The 12,475-nt window shown below is 55.8% G+C and overlaps 1 protein-coding gene across 4 annotated transcripts in view; it reads left to right on the forward strand.

The window, feature by feature from the left end:
• Window positions 1–12,475, forward strand: part of FBXO31 (F-box protein 31) — a 41,880-nt gene that overhangs the window by 24,332 nt on the left and 5,073 nt on the right. For all 4 annotated transcript variants that reach the window (XM_026494642.4, XM_026494643.4, XM_044382340.3 and 1 more), the window contains 5 exons: window positions 2,145–2,312; window positions 2,920–2,994; window positions 9,073–9,182; window positions 9,752–9,905; window positions 11,016–11,416. In XM_026494642.4, coding sequence (XP_026350427.1) covers window positions 2,145–2,312; window positions 2,920–2,994; window positions 9,073–9,182; window positions 9,752–9,905; window positions 11,016–11,416 — 908 coding nt within the window. The remainder of the gene's footprint in view (window positions 1–2,144; window positions 2,313–2,919; window positions 2,995–9,072; window positions 9,183–9,751; window positions 9,906–11,015; window positions 11,417–12,475) is intronic.

Raw genomic sequence — 12,475 nt, forward strand, 5'->3', positions numbered from 1 at the left:
GTATCGTAGGATGTGGCACTCTGCTGGGTCTCTGCTGCGGCTGCTCTCGCACGAAGCTCTGGGACCGGTGGGGGGGTTGTCTAGGTGCCGGCTGCAGCTGACGCTCCCCTATGCCCTTTGGGGAGTGCACCCAGGTGCTCTGATCTTGCTTTCCCTCTGTTGCACACCCCCGGGCCAGCCAGGAGCCCTGGTCCACAGGACTGGCATGGTCGCCTCTCACTGAAAGCCACTTCGGGGCCTCGCACGGGCCCCCGGGGACTCTGGGTGCTGTCAGTCTGTATTGTGCTCACCAGGTGGGGTTTTGGACAGGGATGAACACTGCCTCATGTTCTTTATGATTCAGTGGAAACATCCATTACGAAACATGCGTTATGTTTATGTTTTAACATCTCCAGGGAAAGCCTTGCATTTAGCACGTTCCTCGCAGGACAAGCCAGACTGCTCCCAGCGTGGGCAGGCTGCTTTCCGTGCTTTAGGCGGGGAGGGTAGTAATCATTTTTCTTACTGGCAGTGACTAATAAGAGTTAAAAAAAAAAACAAAAAAAAACTGCAGCTACTGAAAGCAGGGGATTAATTAGGGGAAAATGGAGCCATGAGAAAACAGTGCCAGGTCGCTCTCATCGGTTCGGAGCGGATCCTGCAGAAATGGGTGAGCCCGAGCCCGCCGCCGGGCACCCAGGCTCCCGAATGTGGGGCTGGCCCTTCGGCCTCGGGAATGTGCAGCGTGCTGTGCCTGGGGACCACTCCCTGTGCTGACCCCATCTCCACCGCGGCCACCACGGTGCACTGGAAGAGGGACGGCAGTGCAGACGCCCTCTGTTGCCGAGCACCACCAGCCCCCAGCACCTGCTTCCTCCCCTTGCCTGGTTTTCAGGCATTTTAAAGCAGATCCCAGGCCTGTGCCATTTGTATGTTTGTACTTCCTTGTGGATCTTTAAAGAACACGGGTGTTTTCCTGCACGTGGCCTTGTGCTTACCCCACCATGCAGACATGGTGGGGACGCTGCGATGTGGCCTGAGGCTGGGTCCACGTCTGTCTCCCCAATGGCCGCAGAGCTGCCTTCACACAGCGGCTTGCTTGGAGCTGGGTCTGTAGCAGCCCTTGTGGGTCTCTGCTGCCAGAAGCAGCCCCCCGTTTCCCCTGCTTCAGACCTGGCATTTCTCTCTAAAAGGCTTGCTTTTAGGTTTAGGTCGAGCTACTTTTTTTTGTTTTTCCTGTTTTTCAACAAAGTTTACTTATTTTTTCTTCCGAAATTTTTTTACTGCGGTGTAGCTGGCGCACGATACTACGTGAGTGTCAGCTGGTGACACAGTCTGTTACACTGTGCTCACAAGTGCAGCTGACTTACTCCTGTGGCCTGTTCATTGCATAACTGGGAGCCTGTCCTTCCCCCTCCCCTTTGCCCATCTCGCCCGGACCCCCCACCCCGGCAACCATCTCTTTGTTCTCTATATTTAAGCGTCTGTTTCTGCTGCTTTTGTTTCTTAAATTCCATGTATGGGTGAAATCATCAGTTTGTCTTTGATTTAGTCTACTTAGCAGTATACTCTCTAGTTCCATCCATGTTGTTGCAAATGGTGAGATTTCATCCTTTCTGGTGGCTGAGTAGTATTTCATGGTATCTACACACCCCATCTTCTTCATTCATCCGTCGGTGGGCGCTGGGCCGTGTGTGTGTCTTGGCTGCTGTAAGTAACGGCGCAGGCATATATCTCTTATTTACAGCTTTACTGAAGAATAGCGGACAGGTAAACTTGTAAGGTGCGTGACAAGTACGTCTCAGTGATTGGTATTTTTACGCTCTGCGCAAGGCTTCCTGCTGTCTCGGATTAGCACATCCTCCACTTCACATTTTATTCTTTCCTTCTGGTGAGAACATTTCGGCTCTACTGTCTTAGGAGATCTCAGCGTTGATGCAGTGTTGCCAACGACGGTCACTGTTTACAGTTGAGAACTTTTAGTTAACAAGCACTTGGTGGTGTGCTAGATGGGGGCGCCGCGATGTTCCCTGGCCCCGAGAGTCTCAGTGGGGCTGTCGTGTGGGACGAGGGAGGTCCTTGTGGACAGGGTACGGTGGGGACCTTCTTCCTCGGCACCTCATCCTGAGCCTCGTGTGCACTCGTGCCCTTTCTCCTCTCCGCAGGTGGACGGCTTGTTCATCATTGGCTGGATGTACCTGCCTCCCCACGACCCTCATGTGGACGACCCGATGCGATTCAAGCCCCTGTTCAGAGTCCACCTGATGGAGAGAAAGTCTGCCACGGTGGAGTGCATGTACGGCCACAGAGGGCCCCACAACGGCCATATCCAGGTGAGCGCTTGGGGCCTGAGCCATGGCAGCCGTGTGCAGGCAAGGGGCTAGGGCTGCTTTGTCCTGCCCAGTCTCAGTGGCAGCCAGGGTGCGGTGCTGGCTAAGGGGCTGTGGTCCCGGCTACAGACCTGTGTCCACGCCAAGCAGTGAGCAAGGGGGGAGCCCCACCCGGGGTGCATTACCGATGTGCGGGTGCTGGGCAGCCCTTTGGAGACTCACTTGCTGGGACCCCCTGGGGATTCTGCGTTCAGTTGGAACTGATTGTTTTCGTCGTGATTCCTCACTGCTCCCCGGTCTCCTCTTTGCCACTTGGAGTAAGACACTGCTCTCTGATGATGGTTTGGCAGACAGCCACCCCAGTAAGCACGTGTGTTGCCTAACGTGCGACAAAAGCATCGGCCCCTTTTCTCTGCTGTTACGATGTCCTCCTGGGAACACGCACGTGCACTTGCCCCTGAGAAGTGCGTGCATGCTCAGGGCGGCTCTGAGCTCCCTTCTGTGGCCCATTCGGTGGCTTCTTGGGCTTCTGTATGGGTTTGTTGGTACGGGAGAGGCTGATTGTGGGCCCGTGACTGACCGGTTCCCCTCTTTGTTGTGAACACTCAAGATTGTGAAGAAGGACGAGTTTTCCACCAAGTGCAACCAGACGGACCACCACAGGATGTCTGGTGGGAGGCAAGAGGTGAGCCCGTACCCCTTCTGTTCACATGGCGCAGGCGTGAGGCTAAACGGTTTGACATCACCAGTGTGCCCCCAACGAAGGGCCGTCTCCCCCCGGCTCATCCCGATGTGTGCGTCTGACCCTTCCAGCAGGAAGGGCACCCCGTGTACGTGTCCACGTGCACAGGCTTTCATTCCCTGCTGCCCCTCGGAACGAACGAGCCTGAGAGAAACTGTTCCCTCTGATCGGCTCTCTTTCGCCCCTTTGGCGAGAGTGTCCATGTGCTGCTGGAGATTTCTTCTTGGATGTGAGTTTGCAGGGAGACCAGGGGGCTATTTTGGAGCCTCTCTGTTCTCCCCACAGATGGGCCTGGGGCTGAGATTTCCAGGTCTTGGCAGTGCAGCAGGGAGGCCTGTCTCTGAACCACACCTGCGAGCTTCTGTGGACCTCCTTTTATTGGCACGGTGATTTCACAGTGCCTTGGAGTGCTCCTTTTCTGAGGATCCAAGTCATACTGCCATTTCAAAACATCCATAAGGAAAACTGGAACTTTTAAAATGCAGGTTGCTCGTTGAGCTTACAGATATTTATTGGCTGTGTATTTCCCAGGTTTTGCATCCAGTAGCTTCCTTGTTAGCCAGATGGCAGGGAGATGTAACGTAAACCCATACGCAGATATGTCTGTGTCTGAAGAGTGCACACAGGTGCTCACTAGAATCCTTCAAAGGTGGATGAGGCCCTGTTTTCTCACATGCACGGCCTGTGAAGGTGACGATGATGCAGACACATTTTTCATTCACAACGCTGTCACTGAAGACTGCAGGTATGGTCACACACACTGCCGGGAACGGCCAGCAGTCCCTGTAGCAATGGATGAAGATGACTCCAGACTTTGCTGTGAAAGAAAGAAGGCAAGGGGTCAACGCTCAGACGTGAAGACCGTTTGCTCTTCTTTGCTCCTGCGTTTTATCGGTCCTTCAGGACACTCACAAATCCTTATCGCTGTTTCTCAAGCACCTGATGTGTGACCAGGGGTCTTACTGAAACCGGGAGGATCTGTTGAAGGGAAAGGATATGATATGCTAATCTGTGGGTTCCAGGAGGTCTGCTAAACGTAGCCTGAGGGACAGTGCCTGCCCCTCTTAGATCACAGGGTGGCTGTTTGGGCTAGGGAAGTTTCCGGAAGGCAACTCCCCGCATCATTCCAGCGGCAGAGTGGTCATGCAGGCCTCGGCCTTCCAAAGGCCTACGCCCTTCTCCAAAACCCAATCACCCCCGGCGGCCTCCGTGTTACATTTTAGCAAGCCCAGTATTACGGCTGACTTCACGGTCGGCATTAACCCCAGCAACACAGCATACGTGTTTTCAGCGAATAGAAACTCCTCGGCTGTGGACCTTAGAAAGGCCGAATAGTGTATTTCTGGAAATACATATGCTGGGATCAGAAAAAGGTTTCGTAAGCTGCTGTGTGTGGGCTCACTGATTTTGAGGTGGAATGGTATTTTTTCTGATTATGAAAGTACTAACACAAGTCCTTTGTGGAAACTTAAAGAACACATGCACCCTGCGGGGGAGCAAAGCTTTGCTGGTCTCGTGACTGTGGCGTCAGTCTGCGTTTCTGTGACCGTGACGGAGGCTGGGGTTGGGGCGTGGCCAAGGGCTCCCCTGGCTGCTTTTCTGTGACAGGTTTGTTGGTAAACGTCCTCGCTGCTCTCTCTCTCTGGTGCTGGTCTGTTTCTAGTTGATTTGTAGGGGCTTTGTTTTCACATTAGAAAATCAGTCTTTCAGGCAGGAGTTGCAAGTGTTTTTCTGCATGTTTTTGTCTTTTAGTTTGCTTTATGGTCAGTTTTTATCCAGGAGTATTTTTGTTTTTAGTTTTTGTGTAGTCAGAGGTGTCTGTCTTCCCCTGCCGAGCCCATCGGGGGAGGACGGGTGGGGAGACACTGCATCGTGGGGCAGAGCAGAGGGAGAACTTGCCGTCTGGCCCCGCGGTCACTTTGTCTGTCTCAGCTGCCCGCGTCTCTCGCCTGCTTTTCTGTCTGTCCCTCTCCTGTCTCGCCCCTCAGCCACATGGGGACAGGGTCTCCTGCTGACTCATGAGTCAGCCAGAAATGTCTTCACTTTCTCGTGGAGTTTTTCAGATCTGGTGGAATGGTTCCAGGTCCCAGGGAGAGAGGACAGGCCATGGGGGGACATCACCACGTTCCTGATAGCTGTGCTCACGGAGGTGAAAGGCTGAGCCCCGCACTCTGGCTGCCCCGTGCTCTGATGGCTGATGTTCATTTAAAATTCTGGGGCCACAGGGCGCTCCCAAGGGAACGGAGGGCTCCTGGCATCAACAGGGCTAGCAGGAGAACAGGGTGGCAACTGCACTCTCCTCTGGGGGAGGAGGGGTTCCTCTCATGCCCCCAGGGGTTGGCCTGGTGCTGCACTGCCCTCCGCTCTCCGAGGCACTGTGAGAGCTCGTGGGGGATGCCCTGGCAGCCCCAGCCCTGGAGGCCATGCACTCTGAGAAGTGCTGGCCCCAGACCCGTTTGGCGTGCTGCCCACAAGGGAACCAGTGAGTCTCCCCCGTTCTCCTGTAAAGGCCACAGCTGCCCTGCAGGTCTCTGCCTGACGCACTGCGTCGCACTCTCCAGCCTTCCCATTCTCCCAGCCAGCGCCGGTCCTGGGGTTTCTGCCTGCCATGTCCACCTTTGAATGCCACGTCCAGGCTGATGCCTCGGGCTGCGGTGCCTTTGGCCTGCTCCTTATGACGCCTCCGGGTGACCTGTGTGGTTTGCACAGTGCAGCCCTTCTCCTGGGTTCCTGTGAGCAGGGCAGGCGCTCAGGTCTACCCAGACTTGTCTCCCCTGGCCTCCTTCACAGGTGATGGCAAGGCCCAGCTGCCATCTTCCCTGCCCACCCTGTGCCTGTTCAGCCCCCAACCTGAGGCTTCTGGAAAACTGGGACCTGAGGGGAGGAGCAGAGACTGGGAAGAGAGGAAGGAGGGAGGATGGCCAGGCCCCACCCCTGCAATGCTTTGGGCATCCCTCGTCCCTCCTGACCAGGCTGTGGGCCTCTGCTGGCCCTGCTCACGGTGCACTCTGCACTTGGTGGTGACAGAGGCTCAGGCATTGGACTCCTTGACGGACACGCGTTGCTTTTGTTCCTTTGTCTCATGTCCTGAAATGATAGCTTCTCACCATCAAACAGGCAGTCGTGGGAGCCCCAGCAGGAGCAGCCCCCACACTGTCCTCCGTCATCCCTCCTTTCCTCCAAATTTTGTTTGTGTAACTGCGATCTAACGCCATCTAATTTGGGTCTTTTTTTTTTTTTTTTTGGAAGCTTTTTAGCTCTTCCAGAAATATTTTCCAGGCTCATTAGAATTCTTTACAAACTTCATTTTTAAAGCCTGTGCCATCCGTCATCCATACGGTGACTGCATGAGTGTCACTGCTCTCCGGTGGTGGGACATGGGGTTTGTGCTCCCTCTGCTGCCCTCCTGACCCTCTGCTCAGGTGACTTGCTCCCTGAGAGCCTCAGTCCTCGTCTGTGAAATGGGCCCGTACATTTACCTGCGGACCGCTGCGGGTTTGGAGGACGGAGTAGGGCCCCGCGTGTGAATGCCTGAGCGCCAGGCTGAGGGCCTCCAGGTGTGTTCCTGTAGCTGCCTGAACTCTGTGCAACACCTTCCCTGGGTTTTGGGTTGTACGAAATGGGATTGCCCGGTAAAAGGCCCTGAAGATGTTCCAAATTCTTGTTATGTGTTGTTAGTTTGCTGTTCCTCATTTACCGCCCACCGGGGTGTGTGAGCCGCCTGCCTCCTGTGCTCCTGCCAGCCTTCGCGCTGGCCCTGGTGGAAGCAAGGCCACTTAGCACGTGGACTCAGGAGTAGCTCCGATTCTGCCGCTTCCTAGCTGGGTGACTTTGGAGAGGCTTCTCAAACTGGCCAAGCCCCACACCTCTGTGGAGCAGGGAAGGTGTGAGCACCCATGTCCTGGGCCGTCGTGCAGATGCAGGTGATGGTTACACAGTGCCAGCACCTGCTGAGCCAGCTCGGGGAAACTGTTACTCTCGTCCTATATGTTCTGGGCCCCTGTGTTTTTCCTTGTGCATGCATTTCTCATGAGATAATTTCATAATGAACATATCTCAAAGGTCTGTGTTCTGAGTAATTGGGTCTGGTTGGTATTTCTAATGACTCTGACCTTTTCATGCAAAGTCAATGAGATTATGACTCCTCACAAGCCAACCTCATGGTATTTAGCTCAAGTCTGATTACTCACCGTGGTAACAAAACCCTTGTTTGTTACATTAGCTCACTTCCATTTTTATCTCTCAGTTATCTGCTTGATTCTTTAGGGCCTTACTCCATTTGAGTGGAAGGTTTTGTTGAAGTCTAATTTGTCAGGTTTTTTATGGTTATTGTTTTCTGTGTCTTAAAAGACTTTGCCTATCTCTAAGTTGCAAAGAGTCTCCTTTTCAGAAGTTTGGTAGCTTCACGCTGTGTTTGGGTCTGTGGCCCGTCTAGAATTATTTCTTGTGTGTGGTGTGAGGCAGGGATCATGGTTCCTTTTCTCCGTATGGATGTCCAGTTGCTGAAGTGTCATTTGTGGAAGAGACTGTTCCTTTCTCGTTGGGTGGCTTGGATGTATTTGTCAGAAAGCAGCCGACCAGGTAAATGGGTCTGTTTCTGGGCTGTCTGTTTCATTCCATTGATATATTTGTTGACCCTGTTGTTTGTACTACTGTCTTGATTACCGCAGCTTTATAGTAAGTCCTACTGGGAACTGGGGCATGGTCCTGCAGCTTTGTTCTTTTGCGAGATTGCTTTGGGCATTGTGGGTTCTTTCCATTTCCATAAGAATTTCAGAATCGGCTTGTCAGTTTGTACAGAGATCCTGGTGGGACCGGGACTGTCATGGCGTTGAATCCATCGATGACTTTGGAGAGAATTGCTGGCTTGGTGCTGGTCCTGAGGTCCATGGGCACCTGTATCGTGGTGGTGACTCCGTTTCCTTCCGGCAGTCCTGTGACTGTCAGAGTAGGGGTCCTGCACGTTCTTCCTAATATGTGTTCCCAAGTCACATGTTGTCTGAGGCTGATGGAAATAGGACTTAAAATTTTTCATTTTCCAACTTCGTGCTGCTGGTATAGAAACTTTCAGTTGATTTGTACATAACGAGCTGTGGCCCCGTGGCTTGCGCTCCGGTCACTGCAGCGAAGGGTTTCTGTGCGTGGCCAGAGTCTGGGCAGGAACGTATTAAAGCAGCTGATGGATTATAGCTCTCTTGGTTTGTTGTTGTTGTTAAGTCGGGTTTGCTTCTGCTTGCAGAGCTAACTCCGGATGGTCCTTAGAAACACTGTATTGAGCTAGGAACTCAGAGCTGTGGATTAAGTTAAATGTGCAGAATCAAGCTATTAAGCACCAACTCTTCTTCACATTGTTTGATCCCATAATGAATGAATGAGCTTTGAGGACACAGTGTTTATAAAAGCTCCCTTTTCACGAATGAACTTTCTGAACGTGTACTATAACTATGAAGGCCCCTCCCTTGGCCCCCCACCCCGGCCGTACCTGTCCTGTACTTCATCGTCAGCGGCAAAAAGCCGCTCTGGCCAATGTGACCAGCATGGGGGTTAGCGGCAAGAGTCCTGCTGTGCTCCCGCTTTCCTAGAAGCCCCCAAACCAGGCTTGGCGTAGACACTGTGTGTCCCGTGGGTGGGCACAGAAGTGAGGCTCACATGGCTCCTACCCAGGAGCTCCGGACACGGGCTGTGGCCCCGGCCTTGTCTGAAGGGACCCCCCAGTCCCCGTTGTTGCCTGTTGAAGTCTAGGCCTGTGTGCTCTGGGAAAGTGGGGACCAGAGCCTCTGACTTTTCTTTGGTGGCTGACCTCCACAGGAAGGAGGCCAGGGACTCAGAGGCCAGAGTGTGGTAGCCCCCTCCTCTGGTCCAGCCTTGTCTCCATCCCTTCCACCCCGCTAGGACTTTGGCACCGGCGTGCCCAAGGCATCACCCAGCTGTAAGAATGCTGCTTTTACCCACTTAGTGCCACGGTGAGCAGTCCTCCATGCGAGTTGGTGGTGGTTTTCATGATCTGTGCTCTCTTGGAAGGAATTCCGAACGTGGCTAAGGGAAGAATGGGGGCGGACGCTGGAGGACATTTTCCATGAGCACATGCAGGAGCTCATCCTGATGAAGTTTATCTACACCAGTCAGTACGAGTAAGTGCAGTGCCCCCTGTGGGTATTGTGAGCACAGTCTCTCTCTCTGGGTACTGTGAGCACAGTCTCTATGCCCCTCCCCAAACCCCGCCGCCCTACCTTGGTATCTGTTTTCTGTCTGATTTACCGTCACCTACCAGCCGTGTGCTCTAAGAGCCTGGCCTGTGTGCCGGAGCCTCAGGGTGGTTTCCCCGCATCCTCACGTCTTCCGGGGACGACCTCCTCTCCTAGTTGCTCTCCCTGCCTCGGCCCCCGCCCCGCACCCCGTCCCCGTGACACGAGAACATCCCCTTTGCAGTCTCAGGGGTTCCTGTGTCCCGGTGCCGGAGCAGGAGCGGCACCCTTTCCCTCTTCAGAGAGTGTTCCCCACCCCAGTTCCCTTGTGGTGCCGGTTGGGCGAACACGTGCCCTTTGTGTGTTTTGGGGGGCACCCCCTGGCCTGGCAGGAGCCTCAGCTTGGCTGTGCTGGCCTCCCTGCCCTGTCTGCCCTCCCTCACACAGCAGGCAGGCAAGTGAGCTCTGTGCTTCCCCCGCCCCCTGAGCTGCTCTCATGCACCCGCCCCCCACAGCAACTGCCTGACGTACCGCCGCATCTACCTCCCGCCCGGCCGCCCAGACGACCTCATCAGGCCCGGCCTCTTCAAAGGCACTTACGGCAGCCATGGCCTGGAGATCGTCATGCTCAGCTTCCATGGGACGCGTGCCAGGGGCACCAAGATCACGGTGAGTCCAGCGCTGCCCTGGCGGCCCCGCTCCGTGACCTCCATCTGCTTGGCTGTGGGTCGTGTGCCTCGGGCTGCACCCTGGCTACTCAGAGTGGGCGCCCCTGCCCTGGGGAGTGTGCTGGGGGTGCAGATCGTCGGGCCCCACCCACACCCACTGAACCAGGACTTGAATTTCCCAAGACCTCCTGGGAATTGGGAGCATTTCCAAGGTGGCTTTACCCATGGCTCTCAGTCCTGGCCACACACGGAATCCCTGGGGATGTTGAGAAAACCCTGATGCTGGGCCCTAGAGATTCTGATTCAATGGGGAGCGCCCCCTGGACTGTACGGTATGGGCACATTGGAGACCTCCTGCATTATTACACGTGCCCGCTGCCATCCTGGCCTGAGCGGCTGACAAACACAGTTTGGAGGGCTGTTGAGCTGAAGGGGGGTCTTGAAGAAATTGGCCGTTGGACCTGCTCCAGGGACACCATCACACTGTGCTCACCTGTCATTTGCATAGTTGCATAATTGGGGTGTCTTTCCGACAGGTGCACTAAAGTGTCCTGGGGAGCAGTGCCTCTTCTTAGTTCTCACGAAGCTATGCTCTTGGACCTTGATCGGCCAGGGTCCCTGTGCTCTGGGAAGGCTCCTTGTGTGTGGAGCCCAGCACTGGGGCCCCGGTGTAGCTGCAGGGCCTGGAGGGCCTCCCAGGTTCAGGCTCAGGAGTGTTTGTGTTCCAGGCAGACAGGTCTGGCCCTGCTGCCTGGCCCTGGGAGGGTGTGTGCCCTTCTCTAAGCCCCAGTGTTCTAGAATGGGGAGGTTTTGATTCCTGGAGGTCTCAAGTGCACGTGAGCCACTATGCCGGATGTCTGTGCACTTCCCGAGGTCACTCAGGTACTGTTAGCCCCTGTTTTCAAAGATCCCTTCGCAGATGGGGGTGCCTGCTGTGGGCGCTTATTATGTACGGTCTGACATACTCTCACTTCAGAAGGCATGCTGCTAAGTCGGTGGGAACGCTGCAGTGAGCTCATTTGGCCAGACGTGTCATCTAGGCAGGAAATCGCACAGAGTGCGTCTCTGCCGGTCCCCGAGCCCTGCTGATGGCTGCACGCTCGCTCCTCAGGGTGACCCCAACATCCCCGCCGGGCAGCAGACGGTGGAGATTGACCTCATGCGCCGCATCCAGCTGCCCGATGTGGAGAGCCTCCGCAACTTCAACGAGCTGTCCCGCATCGTCCTGGAGGTTCGGGAGCAGGTGCGCCAGGAGCAGCAGCAGCAGGAGGACGGGCTCGGGGGCGGCGAGGGCCGCGGCCAGCAGAGCCCCCGGGAGCCCCAGCGGGGCCCTGCCCAGCCCAGTGTGGAGCCGCCTCCTGAGAAGGTCGGGGAGCCTGGCGATGGAGAGGCCGCAGGTGCGGCCGCCCCTGCACCTGAGCAGCCCGCCCAGTCCGGGCAGGGACAGCCGTTCGTGTTGCCCGTGGGCGTGAGCTCGAGGAACGAGGACTATCCCCGCACCTGCAGGATGTGGTGAGAATGTCAGGGCGGGCCGCTTCAGGCCTTCCGGGGAGTCCTGCCTCCCCACCCGGCATGGAGACGGGCTGTGGGGGCCGGGCTCAGTGCTGGCTGGCATGGGGGCTCCGTCTGAGTCCCAGCTGGGGCTCGGGCGGACAGTGCCCTTCCCTGGGCTGCACAGACTTGAGAGGCTCCCGAGCTCTCACGTCCGGGAACCTCCGAGGGGGCTTATTAAGAACCACCAGGCGTGAGGCCTCCTTCCGAGTGCCTTCTGTCGCCTCATCAGTCAGGTGAAGGGCAGACAGGTGAGTCTGCAGGTGGCATTGAAAGCAGCTGGTTGGGGGGGGGGTGTTCCACACCTGTCCCCCTAGAAGCCGGCTCAAGTTCACTTGGATGTCCTCGTAGGTAAGGCCTGTTGGGGGTCTCCCTCCGGCCCCTGCTGAGCGCACTCCAGTGTCAGCTCTCCATGTCTTCCTGTGGTTTCTCTCCCGGCTCAGAAAGTGTGCGCCGAGGGCTGGCAGCGCATTCTGCCCCAGGGCTGGCTTGCTCTTTTCTTGACTGCTGTTCTTATGGTTTTGTCTGCGGCCACTGCCCTTAGCCACTCAGGCCCCCACTGATGCTGAGGACATCCCTGCCCCAGCCCTCTACACTTCAGGGCGTCCTAGGTATCGATGAACCAGAATGAATCAAACCTCAGATTCGGGTCCTCCTTCCCACTGGCCACATTTTAGGTGCCAGCAGCCACATGTGTATTAGACAGTGCAGGTCTAGAACATTCCGTCCTTGACAAAAGTTCTCCTGTACAGTTGCCATAGGGGACGTTTTGAGGGGATGACCTGTCCATCCCTTGGCATCACAGCTGCCTGGCCTTCATGTCTCATGGCCGGCAAGAGCTCAGTGGGCTCAGTTGGGTGCTCTCGGGCCAGCCCTGTGGTGGAAGCACGGGACGTGTGGCACATTGGGCTCTGTGACCCGGGAGGGGGGTGCTGTGGTCCCTTCCCGGTATGGTTTGCGTGTCTGCGAGGCCTTGCCATGGCATGGGCGCAGGACGTGGCTGCCTCTGGTACTAAACTC

This window comes from Ursus arctos, unplaced genomic scaffold (genome assembly GCF_023065955.2).
Source record: "Ursus arctos isolate Adak ecotype North America unplaced genomic scaffold, UrsArc2.0 scaffold_19, whole genome shotgun sequence".
In the NCBI taxonomy this organism is placed as follows: Eukaryota; Metazoa; Chordata; class Mammalia; order Carnivora; family Ursidae; genus Ursus; species Ursus arctos.